The sequence below is a fragment of the Gymnoscopelus braueri genome, assembly GCF_963280865.1.
Source record: "Gymnoscopelus braueri genome assembly, chromosome: 21".
Classification (NCBI taxonomy): domain Eukaryota; kingdom Metazoa; phylum Chordata; class Actinopteri; order Myctophiformes; family Myctophidae; genus Gymnoscopelus; species Gymnoscopelus braueri.
The window spans coordinates 32,747,832-32,763,577 of record NC_137623.1 but is presented as its reverse complement, the minus strand read 5'-3'; the positions used below and the strand labels follow the sequence as shown (position 1 = coordinate 32,763,577).

At 41.3% G+C, this 15,746-nt stretch overlaps 1 protein-coding gene across 1 annotated transcript in view; it reads left to right on the top strand.

Annotated features, from left to right (window-relative positions):
- Positions 1-15,746, top strand: part of LOC308076966 (cadherin-18-like) — a gene marked incomplete at both ends in the record, with an annotated part of 130,693 nt that overhangs the window by 16,079 nt on the left and 98,868 nt on the right. The window contains one exon of the mRNA XM_080417491.1: positions 4,048-4,342. Within this exon, the coding sequence (XP_080273617.1) occupies positions 4,048-4,342 (295 nt within the window). The remainder of the gene's footprint in view (positions 1-4,047; positions 4,343-15,746) is intronic.

Here is a 15,746-nt window from a genome sequence, read left to right as displayed (position 1 = left end):
TCTACAATAATATATTGTGCCTTATTAAGTGGATTAGCTAAGCCAAAAAAAAAGAAAACAACTCCAGTCTCACTGCCATTAATGTGGCATGTTATTATTTGATTGCAGAGCCTTGGTGGTGCATGTTTAATATTACCCATATTATCTAGCACCTGATTAACTCCCCGATTCAATGGGATCTTTGACTCCTCACTTAATTACAGGCGTGATATTAACCACAGAAAGGACAGTTGGCTCTCATCAAGAGAAGCCCTGCAATCAACAGCAGCTTTCTAATTAGTAATTCATTTGCGACTCCTGGTTTTTGATTAGATTTGGCCCCTGCACCACCAACACTCAACTCCTTAAATAATGAACAAAAGATGGAGGGAGGCGGGGTCATCATACAACTGTGTGTATGTGCATACGTACAGTATGTATGCAGGCAGACATATTGTGTGTGCTTCTGTGCTTATGTGTACATATGTGCATGCACGTGTGTGTTTTGGGATCGTTCTGTAGCAGTGGTGAGGGAGGGGCCGCTAATCTGTGCAATCTTTGCAGATATTGCATGGGCGTAATGATGATTAACATCAGTACTGGTTATTGCATGTAGAAGTGTGTGTGTGTATGTGCGTGCGTGCGTGCGTGCGTGCGTTCGTTCGTTCGTGTGATTGAAAAACACCCCCAGCTGGGGTAATATTCTACAGCGTTTTTTTTTACCTTACAGAGTTGTAAGGTAAAACAAAACACAGATTATAATTGTAATTGGTTCTGTCTGTTCTTGAGTGTTGTTAGCGAAATAGTGGATAGGCAGATTGTAGTGAAATTTGGAAGGAATGATCTGTAGCGTTGACTGAAGTTTTGCCTAATGATCAGGGTCATAATCAAGGTCAATATCCGTGAAATAGCTCCAGTCATGCATGTGTGAAACTTAGTGGGGATGATCCCGAGGCTGCCCTGAAGAGATTATTCACTTTTGGGTCAAAAGGTCAAAGGTCAATGTCACAAGCTAGGTCATACTTGAGAACAGATGGCTGGCTTTTCATAACACCAGGTTGAAAGGGTTAAAGGGTCAAGGTTACAATTGAAAGACATAGAAGAAGTGATGTTGGATTTGGGCAGGGTTTGCATCCCCAGGTGAATTCACTGAATTACTTTTAACACAAGGTCTATTCTACAAACATGAAAAGAGTCCAATTTTCCCAACGTCCCAAGTAGCCACAAAGACAAATCGGCTTAACATAAATGAACTGGAATCATTTACAATAATTAAAGAAGCTGGAGCTTGATTTGACTTCAAGGTGGACTGAGAGCCATTGAGAGAGAGTTACAAGTGAGCCAGTCTCTTGTTCCACTCTTGCTTTGCAACCTGTAGTTCTTGTTCCACTCTTGCTTTGCAACCTGCAGTTCCAAACACTATTTTGTACTGTCTAGCAACCATAGAACAAGTTCCTTTCCTCCATTGCAGGGGTCTTCAACGATTTTCAGGCCAAGGACCCCTTAGCTGAGGGAGAGATGAAGCAGGGACCCCCACTACATGTTGTATAAAATTGCGTCGCAGATCAATAGATTTTTTAAATAGATTTCATAGATAGTTGGATTCATGCTAATGTGTATTTTCAGACAGTTAACCTTTGAAACACTCAATATTTAGTCAACTTGACCGTTGGCTCTGTACTTGGTCTGCTCTTTTTCCCTCTACACCACCTCTCCGAAAATAGCCGATCTACAAGCTCACAGCGCCTCGCACTGCGAGGTATTTTCGGCTAATTGTTCCCCATCACACAAAGATTTTGGCGGACCCCCTGTAGTAACTCTGAGGACCCCCTGGGGGTCCAGGACCCCCTGTTGAAGACCCCTGCTCTATAGAAAGCATGTAAGTAAGTGGGCGAGGCGCGTAGGTAGGTAGACGGCTCGGGCTCGGCAGAGCCTTCATCAGGCTCTGACGAGCATGCCAGCAATTAACGTTTGGACAGCTCTCCTTTCAATGTGATGTTTCGGTGAGCAGAGAAATTTAGTTTGACCCGCGTCTCCTGGCATCATTATATCACAGTATTAATGCTGCTCCGAGTGCTCCCGCTCGCATGCTTTCACTTCAGGCACGAGGATGGGAAGGGAAGCAGTCTGTGGTCTTTTGATATCGCCACTTAAACGCACAAAATATAGCACGGATGTGCCTTATGCAAAACGCAACCTTGTTCTCAAAGGCAATGGCAGCCGGCACGCTGATTGGTTTGATTCATGTAACACCCAAACCACACCTATAAATAATGCAGGGCTATATTAGTGTCTAGCGCCGTGTGTTGTGCAAAACAGTGCTGAGAGGGGGGCATGGTGGCGCAGTCGGTAGCACTGTCGCCTCACAGCTAGAAGGTCCTGTGTTCGAGGGGACGGTGTGTGCGCTGGGGGCGTGTTCTCTCCTCCGTGCCCATACCCTAGGTGGGGTTGGTGAAAGGGCCTTTCTGTGCGGACTTTGCATGTTCTCCCCGTGTCCCCTAGGGTAGGTACCCTCACAAAACACATGCAGTAATCCTGGTCTCTATACTCCCTCCCCCTGGTCAGCCGGGGCGCCTGATGGAGGGGAAAGGAACTGGTTGGAATAACGTGTTCCTTCCACACGCTTCGTCCTACCGGGGAAACTTCTCCCTGTCATGTGATAAGAAGCGGCCTGCTCACTCCTCATGCATTGAAGGAAGCATGAGCTCAGTTTGGGGCTCTCCCTAGGTTGGCAGAGGGAGAGTAGCGCCCAGGATGACAAGCTTAGGCAATTGGCACCGGGTGAAAAATGGGTTACAAAATCGTGGGCTAAAAAATATAATAGTGCTGAGACACGCCCCCACTGCGCACATTAAGACATAGCGACAGCCGTTACATTGCGCCCTGAAAATAGGGCTCTGGGTGTCTTACCCTGTCCTGACTTTGTGCACAAAATAAAAATAAAGTGAATAGCATATTGTAATGAGTATGTATGAGCTTGGTGAAATTCAAGTGGGGAAACAAATAATGTCAGTCTGTCTTTTCTCCCGGGGGTGTAATACATCTTTGACTAAATGGAACGTAGATGTGGTGCTATAACTTCAGAATTGCAAATCTGGGCCTCACAGCACCTTGATGTTCATCAGGAAAATGTATGACCTGTCTGTCTGCCAAACTGTTTGTGGTCAGTGTTGCCAAAATAGGTGAGAAAGACTAGAAAAAGTTTCTCATGTCACAGCCCTGGGCTAGCTGACACAAGCCCTCGGTAATAGCCCTTTAATATGTTTTATTTAGATAGCAGTGTTCTATTATAGTCATCATTTACATGATGATTGGCTCCAAATTACCGGTACACAGTACACAGTCATAACATCTCACTGAGATTCAGAGTTTTATACGATGTTTTATTCATGGGTGAAAATTAGATTGTTTGTACCGTGATGCAACTCTGGTGTCCCAGTAGGGGAATTCTGTGGAACTGTGAAATATATTTGTGAAAGTTAAATGTAAATGGCATGAAAGGCTTAATTCTCTTGACATCAATAATTGCCATACAAGTTCACAGCTTCCTGCCTTTTCTCTTACTGTCTTGGTGGAATAAGAGGAGGCAATTCAACCTTCAAGAATTTCCCATAACAACTCAAAACACTTTCATCTTTCAAAATACAGTTTCTCAAAGAAAAAAAAACGAGTACAGTAAAGCTGTCAAGTGCAATGTTGAATGCTATCTGAGTTGTGAGTTATTAGTAGCCATATCTTTTGCAGTTTATCATCCAAATCATCACACTCAATATTCATGGTAACACATGCAGGGATATACAAGACTACAAACATCTAATCCGTTCTCAACATTTCAAAATATCAATACAGTAATGCATTGGTATTAACTGTCTGAGCATCTTTCACTTGTGTATCTACTGTATACATCCACACTGCCAAACACAAGAATAGTGTAGATAGTTATTGTTTTTTTTTGTTTTTTTGTTGAGACCAAAACATATATTATTTAGCTTTAAAGAATCAATAAAAATATATCATTTAGCCAATATCTTATTCTCTTGTTGACATTTCCTCTGGTTTCCCTTACAGCTGCACTCAAACTCCGACAAAGGGGATGGATCTGTCCGCTATGTCCTGAGCGGAGAAGGCGCTGGGAATATATTCGTCATCGATGAGGTGACGGGGGATATTCATGCCACCAAGAGCCTGGACAGGGAAAGAAAGTCACACTATGTCCTACATGCGCAAGCCCTTGACCGCAACACAGAGGGCGCTCTAGAGCCGAAGTCCGAATTCATCATCAAAGTGCAAGACATAAATGACAATGCCCCCAAATTCCCTGATGGACCCTTTGTTGCATCTGTGCCGGAGATGTCGGAAGTGGGTGAGTAACATCATCCAGTATATATTGTACCATTTGCTGATTGAACACCTTCTTTAACCACTTAAACCCTAGTATGAGTTGTTGACTGAGCTACGATCTCATCTGTTGCATTGCAAACTTGTAGATCTGCTATTTTCTGTGATTGTTCACCGGACATACCCATAATAGGGATGCTAGGGTTCATGTACGTGGTCAAAGGCTTTGTTGGAAAAGTCATGGGAATGGTAAAAGCCCATTTCCCCTGCACCTCTTCAATTCATCAAGCTTGTTTCAACCATTTTCAAAAACAGGTACTCGGGTGAATGTAGCTTGTGTAGTGTAGGTCTTTCTGATCCTGCTTTAGAAATGAAGAAAATCTCAGAAGCCCATCAGACAATGCTTTCACTGTTGTGCAAAGATAGATATTTCTTACAGTGTGAGCAGAATACATTTCTTGGATGTTTGAATGGTTCAAGCATTGATCAATTTGTTTCACATTTTTCCTCACCCCACCAAAATAGCAAGACCAAAGACCAAAATATAAGCCAATACAAATTGCCCAATAGTGCACAATGAAACAAAAATGTTTTGATTCACTGTTGCAACAAAATGCTTTGACAAACGATCGAAAAAAATCTTGTGTTATTCTGTAAGATATTGGATAACCCAATGCATACCTATGAAGATGGCATTTATTCTGCAAGCGAGAGCGGAGTGAGTCTTCATTTAGTGATCATTCCCCAAGTGTGAAGGTCTTTATAGCCTATATAGTCAGGGGATATTAGCAGAAAGATTTCCAATCTTGGAATAAATTCCTTACCAAAAAAAATCTTCACCAATGTGTTTGTAAAGGTGTCTAGTAACACATCTCACAAAGACTGAAATTCAGTTTCCCTAGGAGAATTTTTGACAGATGCTGAAAGTTGGGGTACCCACCATTTCCCTGCATTTCCATGCAGGGCAAAAAAATCAAATTTTAATTCTGTTTTAAGTAGCATGTGAGGGGTCAAACTAGGGTGTTTTTATGATTCTGAATCCATTGCAAGCATTTATTTTGCACCAAAACCACTCCTTGGGCTAAAAACAGCCCAATTTCAATGGGCTTTTTACACAAAAAGTATACCTGGACAAGGATGGCTATGGCCGTTTTTTGGCCCAAAGAGTGGTTTTGGTGCAAAATAAATGCTTGCAATGGATTCAGAATCATAAAAACACCCTAGTTTGACCCCTCACATGCTACTTAAAACAGAATTAAAATTAGATTTTTTTTTGCCCTGCATGGAAATGCAGGGAAATGATGGGAAACTGAATTTCAGTCTTTGTGAGATGTGTTACTAGACACCTTTACAAACACATTGGTGAAGATTTTGTTTGGTAAGGAATTTATTCCAAGATTGGAAATCTTTCTGCTAATATCCCCTGACTAATAGCACACAGCAGTAGTTTCTGCCCCCATCATCTCAACTGCTGAGAATGTTGACTCTTCCTCATCAAGGAACAAAACAGCCTCAATCCAAACTCCACCGAGATGGTGGCAAAACAATAACAGCTCTTCTTCTCATCTCTTTATTTTGCCGTGTCTGTTTGTCTCCAATGAACAGAAGCTGCCCTTCCCTCAGTCCACTGGATTCTGCCTGAGTGCAGAGTTGTTCAAAAAACATTGCACTTGAATATTTCACAGTCGCCTTGGGTAAACAAACGCTACCCTTTCTTCAGTCCAATGGATTCTGCCTCAGCGCAGAGTTGTTCAAAATAAATCATTGCGCTTGAACCTTTCACAGTGGCCCTAAAAGCAAGTTGGCTGCTGAAAACTAATGTCAGGGTGACTTTGGTTCAAATGTAGAGTGATCATCCTTGTACAAGTCTCCATTTACTGCATGTATTCTGCTATAGGTAGCCACATACTGTATCTGCATTTGTGCAGTAGTGATGGCCTTACTCTGGACTTTTGGCAGTGGTCCACTCCAAACAACCAGTGGTTTGTAGATGTGGCAAGAACACGGTCTATAAACTGTCTTCTCATACAGCACATAGCACAACCGTTCGTTTACTACTGCTGGGATCACGTGAGATGAAATGACGCAAGGTGCTGCGTTCAAGCAAGCCCGAGAATGTTGATACTATCCTCTTGTGTGTGATGCCTCCTAGTTCTAAAATCTCACAGTGCGTACATGTTTAAGATAATCCTAATCTCGCCAGTGTGTACATGTTTAAAATAATCCTAATCTCACAGTGTGTTTAAAATAATCCTAATCTCGTAGTGTGTGCATGTTTAATATAATCCTATAAGAGAATTTTATAAGATTCTCCTGTAGTGTGTGATGCTAACAGATTTCCAAATCGTTTAAGATTAAAAACATCATGAAGTGTGAGTGAAGCCTTATAAGTGCATTAAGACCAGACCTTTAAGTGTTACAAAACAAACATAGTGTTGGTATAGGTACTACCTGCTCATGCATATGCATGCAGGCTTCCAGGGAGATATTGACTGTTTATAAAGAAGCTACCTATGGCTCTATAGACATTTGCATATTTGACAGGCATTGTGTGTCCCCAATTAAGTTGTTAAACCTCCCTGCGTACCTGCTTATTCTGCTTGCTGCTGCTCTGCTATCTTGCTGTTATGCTGTGCTGTGCTCCTGTTGCTTTGCGCTACTGCCTTTATGAAGTTTTACGCTCCCAACGCCCTCCCTAGCATCCACCCTGTGGGTTCTGTTTTATGTGATCCCCTTAGGGTGAACTTGTTATTTCATACCCTGCAGTGTATCTATTTGGCAAATTATTCAGTATACATATTTCCATGCTCATAGGGAAATATCTCTAGACAGGGCCTTGAGGCCAACATCTGTGTACTTTATGCTCATATATATGTTATGCCCCAAACAGTTTCAATTTCATTCCAAGAGTTGTCTGTCTGAACTAGGTAGACTAGAGGAAGGAGAGAGGTAGAGTAATTATAGAAGTTGTATAGGAGAGATAAAGGGTGACTTTTAAAGTGCCCATCACTGTGAGGAGAGGAATGTAGGACAGACACAGGATAAAAGCATTTGACTGAAGGGTATAACACTTTACTTAAAGGTCTGGTCTAATGCATTATAATCACATTTATAATGCATTATTTTGCACTTACAAGGCTTCAAAACACTCGTTATAAATGTTTATAATTATGCATAGCAACTTATAACAGGCTTTATGATGTATTAGAAGCGCTGGTCAAAATGGAAGCTCAGCGGAACAGCACATTATAACTACCAGGTAACACTTTACTTAAAGGCCGGGTCTATGATGCATCACATTTATATATTTATATCACATAAGGCTTCATAACACTCATTATAAATGTTTATAATTCTGCATAACAACTTATAACAAAGACACTTTATAACTGATTAAGGTATGGTAGCTAGAATATGCTGTTCCACTGAGCTTATAATGTCAGCACTTATAAGATCAGCACTTATAACACTTCATAAACATTGTTATAAGTTTGTAGGCATGATTATAAACATAATCATGTAGGTAACGAGTGTTATGAAGCCTTGTCAGTTCATTATAATGCATTACTAATGTGATTATACTGCATTATAGACACAACCTTTAACTAAAGTGTTACCGTTTGGGTAAAGCCTTGACCACTTTCAACCTGGTGCCGCTATTTTGGGCATGTCGTCATCGACAGATTTTTCAAAATGATAACAAAATGTAATCATCTCAAAGTGCATGTTCTCACGCTTTGTAAATGATATCTGTGTGGAACAACATCAAATATGTGTACTACTGTATATGCACGCAGAGTTACTTTTGGTGCATCTACAATCAAACCGTGAATCAAACATTTAACCACATGAACCCTAGGCCTTTTCTGGGCATGTCATGATAGATAGAACATCCTGAGAAAATAGCGCGTCGCGACAGGGTTAAGTGCAGTGTGCGGTATGTGTCCTGGTCGATTGCATAATCCTGAGCTTGAGAGTGGATCAGCTCAGAGTGAGGCAGCGAGTGAAAGATTTGGGCGATGAAAACATGAAAACATCCGCAAACATGCTAATCTCCCCTTATCGGTGCCCATTGTTCGGGCCCCTGTCTTAACAAGATCGCTCCTTTCAAAGTTTCACTGTTGGCTGCAAACTTGAGCACTGCGCACCGACGAAAATCAATCACCATTGATGACCCAGGGGAACCAATCAGGGAGCGTGAAGGGGGAAAATAATTACCCTTCCACCAAACTCCCCTGCCCCCCCCCACGCTCTCTCTTGTCCATTAAAGTCATTCCTCTTCGGTTTAATGTCTGAGGCGTCAAATCGGCTGTAACAATCAACTGTCCTCACACTCCGGAGCGCTAATCCTTGCAGAGTTTGTCAATACTGGGCGTTCTTCAGCCCCCAGGAAGGAAGCGGGGAAAGGGGGGAGGGCTGTCTGGAAGAGTGTGGCGGCTAATTGGTCGTGATGTTCTTTTTCCCTGTCTACAGTAAATTGATTATCTGGCCAAGTGCCAGGTACTCCAGCATTCCTGCTTCAAGCCCTGTTCAGCAGTGCGATCACATTTTTTGAGTGCTAGATGAAAGCGATATCAATTTTCTACTCCTCTGACTCTGGTTGAAATCAAATGTTAGAAATGGAACTGGGCTGGAATCGAGGACTCTCTCTCTCTCTCTCTCTCTCTCTCTCTCTCTCTCTCTCTCTCTCTCTCTCTCTCTCTCTCTCTCTCTCTCTCTCTCTCTCTCTCTCTCTCTCTCTCTCTCTCTCTCTCTCTCTCTCTCTCTCTCTCTCTCTCTCTCTCTCTCTCATATTCCTGTCAACCATTTCGCTAGACTGGTGTTTAACAAGGTTTTAAAAGCCAAGGATTGTGATTTCTGTTTGGGGTGGTTAACTCCGGTATCAAGGTAGACCTTTATCGATCCCTTGGGGTTTCAGCTTCACCCAGCTCAGATGGTCATGATGAGCAAAATGTATAATCGCATGCATGGTTTAAAACCCCCAAAATAGACAATCCACAATGTCTACAATCAACACTTTTCTGCCATAGCAGCTAAAGTTGCTATAGCAGTATGTTTACTCCACCTGGACGGTGGAGTAAACCTGGACGGTGCGACGGCTCACTGCATTGTGAAGCGATGTGAAGGATAGACAAAATAGAGCTACGAGTGTCTGTTTATTTGTGGTTATTTTTAAAGTTTGTTAACACTATTGGGGAGCAGTTATGTAATCAGTCTGTCTGTCTGTCTTGCTCTCTCTCATAAATCCATTATATAATAATAAAGTAATAGAGTAATAAAGTAATAATAATAATTGAAAGTGGCTCTTTTTAATAGATAAAAGGTAATTTTCTGTATGGTAGAGTATGTTAATACAATATAATTTATACAATTGGGGTGGTTGTATTTTGTCTCCCTGCTCTTCTATTGAGACATTTAGATCGTGTCAAAAGTCGGTAACATACACCAGTATACATTATGCAAATGCCCCATGTGTAATATAAATATATTTTAGCATTCTCAAGTAACGAGGTAAAAACAAGGTAAAAATCAATAACAATAGAGAAATGAAAATTGCAGAGGGGATGAATAATTTAGAATGATGGTTAGTTTTGCCAGTAGGTACAACATAACATCCTGATGGCCATAGACAAAACATGTCCAGGAGAAGCTTGCAGCTTTCTGGAGGATTTGCTGGTTACAGAAAGAACGCAGGTCTCTTTGTTTCACTACGAAAATCTTAAAAACGGATCTTGACAATGCTGTTCAGGCTGTTTCTGTCTTTTACTGTGAAGCTGTGAAACCAGCAGTTAAAAGACAAGCTCGGAAGACCCTCTGTAAAAAATGGATTCATAACAGCAGAAGATGTCAAGCCTGACAAGAACATTATGTTAGTTTTCGTAGAGGGTGACTTCTTTGTTGCCACCGCTTCACAATAGTGTCAGTGTTCACACATCACATTTAAAATGTAAAAAAGTATTTGGCGAGATTTCTACACTGATTGTTTTCTACACTCATTGTTTAATGATCATTAAAGACTTACTTGTGTCGTATATTATGGACCCCAAGTTGCTTATAAACATTACAAACAAGTCTAAACCATATAGAAATGTTAAAGTTACTTCACTAAAGTCTACTTTTACCTACAATCATGAAAAAGCATTTGTTGTCTAAAGAACATGTGGCTCATAGGTGTGAATTGAAATGAGCATCTCCATTGTTTAACAAGGTAGAACAAAGCCACAGACTTCTGTCTCCACTTCTTTCTTCCTGGTCACACCCAAGATATATTTAAAGAAGGTAGGGTCATCTACGTCATTTTCGCTATCATGCAATTCCAGCCGGCAGATTCGTCGCACCATGGGAGCCAGACTGCAGCCGTGAGTTCAGTGGAATGCATTGGAGTTAATGAGAGCCCGGTGGATCAGCTCATGAACAAAATATATTTCTGAATGACTGAGACCTTTGTAAAGTAATTGCTTCTGGAAAATAAAAGAAGACATATCACACATTGTTTTCTGCTGTGTTGCTTTTCGATATGTCCACTGTATAAGTTTATTGAGCTATCTCTAAAGAGCACAAAGTACAAGATACTGCCGAGCCAGACACCAGTGTTGCCATGTCCACTTATTATAAGCGACTTTGGGCTTATTTTTCAGTGAAGTTGCTTGTAAATATTGGTAGTTGCGGGTTGCGTTTTTTTGGGCTTTTTTCTAAAGTGTAGTTGATTATTTGGACTTGGGCTTCACAATTTTAACCAGTGGTTCTCAATTATGTTTATGTCATGGACCCTCAAATTAATATGTTATGTATTTGTCCCTAACCCCCATCTGAAAATGTTTTATATATATATATATATATATATATATATATATATATATATATATATATATATATATATATATATATATATATATATATATATATATATATATATATATACACATATATATATATATATATATACACAAATATTTTTTATATATATTATTAATTTATTTTTTTTAAAGGGGCCACACCATGAATTTCATTTTTTTTTTTGGGGGGGGGGGTATTTTTTGGGCTCCCCAGTGTCTCTTGTACCCCAAAAAATATATATTTTTAACATTCAGTCATTCATTCTCATTTCAGAGATTTTCAGAATGGGCGTGTCTGAACAGGCCATTTCAGAATGGCAATGCAAGTGACATCACTTGCATTGCCATTGCATTGATGCTGTCCAGACAGAATTGCTCAGTAGCCCCCCCCCTGCCCAAGAGGACGTTTTGGTATTGCAGCTGAAAGTGCTGTATAAGCCAGAGACAATTGACTTGGGATGAGTATATCTGAGTGATGATTTAGGCTCAAACATTTTGAAAAAGGTTTGAGGGACATACACCATATGATATTAAATATCAAATATATTTTTTAAATTCATGGTGTAGATCCTTTAACATTTTCCACATTTATGTATTAAATAAATGATTATATCTATAAATGATTATGTCCATTTTGAATAGCTTGTATACATGATTATTGTGCAATTGACAGATTTTGTTCTCAGTTAATAAGGTATGTTTATAAATGGCAGTGTGGCCACCCTACTCACTGTACCCTGTACATGTATGTTTAAAATAAAAGCATGAATATATTAACCTGTCTAGTATTTTGAATAGCTTAGTATTGATTCACAATAACATGTATATGAAACACAATTGTATACATAATTATACAATATATGTTGCCCCCCCCCCCCCCCCCCCCCCACCTCGACCCCCCCACCCTAGGTAGGGGGTCGAGGTAGGGTAGGGGGTCCCTGCTCCATCTCCCCATCAGTTTGGGAAAACGTTGAAGACCCCTGGCCCCCGGTGCTTCTTTTGGGCTTGTTTTCCTAGACCTGGTTGCTTATTTCTCTCACACAATCTGGCAACACTGCCAGAGACGATTTTTATACAGTCTATGGACGATACATGCCGCTGTTTAGAAATCCGAATTGATTGGATAAAAACCTGTGATATGTCTTCTTTTATATTCCTGAACCGATTATCTGACAAAGGACACAATCGTTCAGAAATAGTGTTTGCTCACAAGCTGGTCCAGCTGGCTGGCATAGACTTCATTGTATTTCACCAAACTTCCTGTTCCCGTTTTGGCTCCCATGCGCATCAATGGCGTCTGCCATGCAAGCAATGGCGTCGGCCCGCCCCCTAGGCTGTCCCTACCTTGTTTTCTAATTACCTTGGTCACACCTCGACAGCAGGGTGGGACACACTCGCTCAGGAAGCAGCCAGAGAGGGACATTAACATTTAGGACCTGATCAAAAGAGTTGATCCGATCACCTTCCAGTTCGACACCCACACACAGACCCACCCACCTTCATGAGCTACAGTGTATAAAAAGTGAACTGAAATGTGACTTTAGTACTGTGCTACAGTCCCAGCAGTAAGGCTGTAGGAGAGGGCTTCCTGGTTCTAATGCTGTTTGTACTGGTTACTGAATAAATCGAATCCTGATCCGACCTGTCTGGACGTCTTCTCCACTTTATTACAAACAGGCCTAGTAACCCGCAGTCCAGTACAGATACGACACTTGGCTTTAGACACATTGAAGCCCAAGAAGTTGTTGTCACCCCAGGAAATAAAGTCAGTGAGAGCATTCCCAGGGTCTGTGGTTGAAGAGATGTTGGATGAACGTGTTACTGTACGTGGAACAAGTTAACCCAGGGGCAGAGTCAAAGTCGGAGGCGGTATAAAGCCAAATACGAATATTACCAGCAAGGCAAAAAGCTAAAGGCAAAACAGTCCAACATCCAAAATGACTGGCCCAGGGTCAAAAACACAGGCTGGCAGTACAGATCTGAGGAGAAATTCAGAAAACACCCCATTGCTTTTAAAACAAGCTCGTAAATGTAATGTTTTTTACTTCAGTTAGATTGACGGATGCTCTTCCCTTGCCTCGATCCTGTGCTTTTTTATTTTAATGTTTCATTTATTTGTACGAATTTTTCTGGCTCAAAATAAGAAGACAGGTGTTTTGGAGATTGACAGGTGCCACGGTGGCCCTGTGGACCGCCTCCAGGCAAAACACTGCATAATTATGGCCAATACCGATGCTTCTGTCTTTGTAAGCAACATCACAATTAAGATGGATCTTAGATGTTTCATTGCACATTCCAATCAAATGATTACGTTTTAAAGCTTAATGTATTCTCCATCGTGCAACGGTGTTGCTTGCTTGACAAAAAGAACACATCTACAAGGTATCAACAGGTTGCTTTGCAATGCGATGATAGCTTTTAGATCTGTTTTTTTTAGGAGGCGATGCAGTCTCTGGAGTGAAGTTGCACTGCAGGACTCTTTTTTGTTGTTGTTGGTTTGCTTGTTTTGTTGAATCATGAATGTTGACAGCTAGCCAGTGATTGTTGTACCTTGATTTAATATGCTGCTCAGGTAAACACAACGTTAATTGACCTTAATATGAAGTGGTACGCCGTACTGTACCGTAAATAGATGGATCCCCAGAGCTATTGAGAGGAACATAGATTTATTTTCTCCCAAAACCAAATTACAGTTGCTTTGGAATTATGTGTCTGTGTGCTCGCCGGACTCAGAGATAACAAGAACAAGAAGAATGCATAATTGATGTGATGGCGTCACGGTTATGTATTATGTTATGAATCTTTCAATGGATCTGGGTGGAGCCCTGTCCTCTCCTCTCATCCCCACACAAGTGTGTGAATGGACATTGAGCGTCCTTACTAGCAGCGCAAAATAATACAACTTTAGTTTATAAAGTCTGAGCCGTCTTCCAATAAATTCAAAATTTGAATAATAATAATATTATTATTATTATTAATAATAATAATAATTGACATAACAATTCAGCCAGTGTCGGTCATATTTCAGCAGCGGCTGAATGCACATAGGGGAAACACTGCTGTTACAATGGGTTCAAGTTCAAAAGCTCTTTGCCTGTCAGAGAGAGAGAGAGAGAGTGGACTGACGGGGGTACATACTGTAACATACTACAATCCCACATGCGTGTGTGCATGGATGTGCATGTGTGTGTGTGTGTGTGTGTGTGTGTGTGTGTGTGTGTTGATACGGCCCTCGTTTCATCCGGGACGGTGCGGTGCAGTTAATTGTGGTGTAGCGATGATTTGACGCTTCAATGGGAACAAGTGTCCTAGCTTGACGCACATCAGTGACGTTCTTTGTCTGTAAAGCTTTCAGTGTGTCAGGGCCTGCCAGCAGGAGTACAAATGGACACGGGTGAAGTTGATGGGAAATTAGCACAGGATTGCACTAGAGGAATGAGCTGAGGTGGACAGGAATCTAAGATGCCGGAGGGGGGGGGCTCTGGGAGTTGTAGTGAAGGCAGCTACTGTGCATGCTCCAAATTAATCCATCTACCCACCGAACTGCGTGGGTGTATTACTACAAAGTGACGTCACTGAGTGGCGGTAATAAGCGGTGTGGTGGTCACCTCAGCACACCTAGCTGTTTTTACTCTCCACCCAACCACACTTCCAATGGCGCGTTCCTAACCAGAGGGAGGCGGGGTCTACCCTAACCAAACATCAAAGGAGTATGATGTTGTCTTATCAATAAGGAATTTTAGGTGAATGAGTGAGTTCAGCTGGTGGATGGATTAATTTGGAGCATGTAGCTGCCTTCAGAGGGAGAGGGAGAGGGAGGGAGAGAGCTGTCTCTACTTCAATTCAAGGCCTCTCTCTCTGTGCATGATACCCTTTAAGAAGAAACACATCATCAGTAGTGTCACAGGAATGTCAGAGGTTGTGCACGACTCTACATCCGGTTGAACTTTCATTTCTGATTGAATTACGACAGAAAACGGTGAATGTTAGTCAAAAAGGGCCGCCATCTTGGAAACTATGTTTCCAAAATATCTGAAAAAAAACAATGACATGCTGTAATACAGTATTTCGAACAGGATGGGAAATCATTTCAAAAGGAATATTGTTGTTTTTGTCTTTGCAAAATCTGTGAAATGCACGAAGCAGGACTTCTGGCTCCAGTCTGTTTATTTTCTGTCAGTGCACTGCTAACCTTTAAAACAAAGTTACAACAATATTCCAATACATAATATAGTCACCCTTCATGAACCTTAGATCCATGGTACTATATAGGGCCTGCCAAGATGAAAGTCTGTTTGTATGACGGCTATCTTTTGATCCGCTTGTGGCCCTTTTCCATTAATGCGGTTTTGCTCTCAGCTTTACTGACATGCATCAATATGCCTGCCTGCTCTCTGTAAGAAAGACTGTCATGTAAATTGCAGAGGGTTTATATCCCTCCATAGAATCCATTTTTATCTTTGAGATTCTGTTTGGTCCGTCTGGCGTGTTAAGATTATCTCTCAGGCCAGATTTTCCCAGTCCTCCTCATCCCATATTGTAAAGCAAAGATTTTCATAGTTGGGGCTACCAGGAGGCACCAGGGGGGCAATT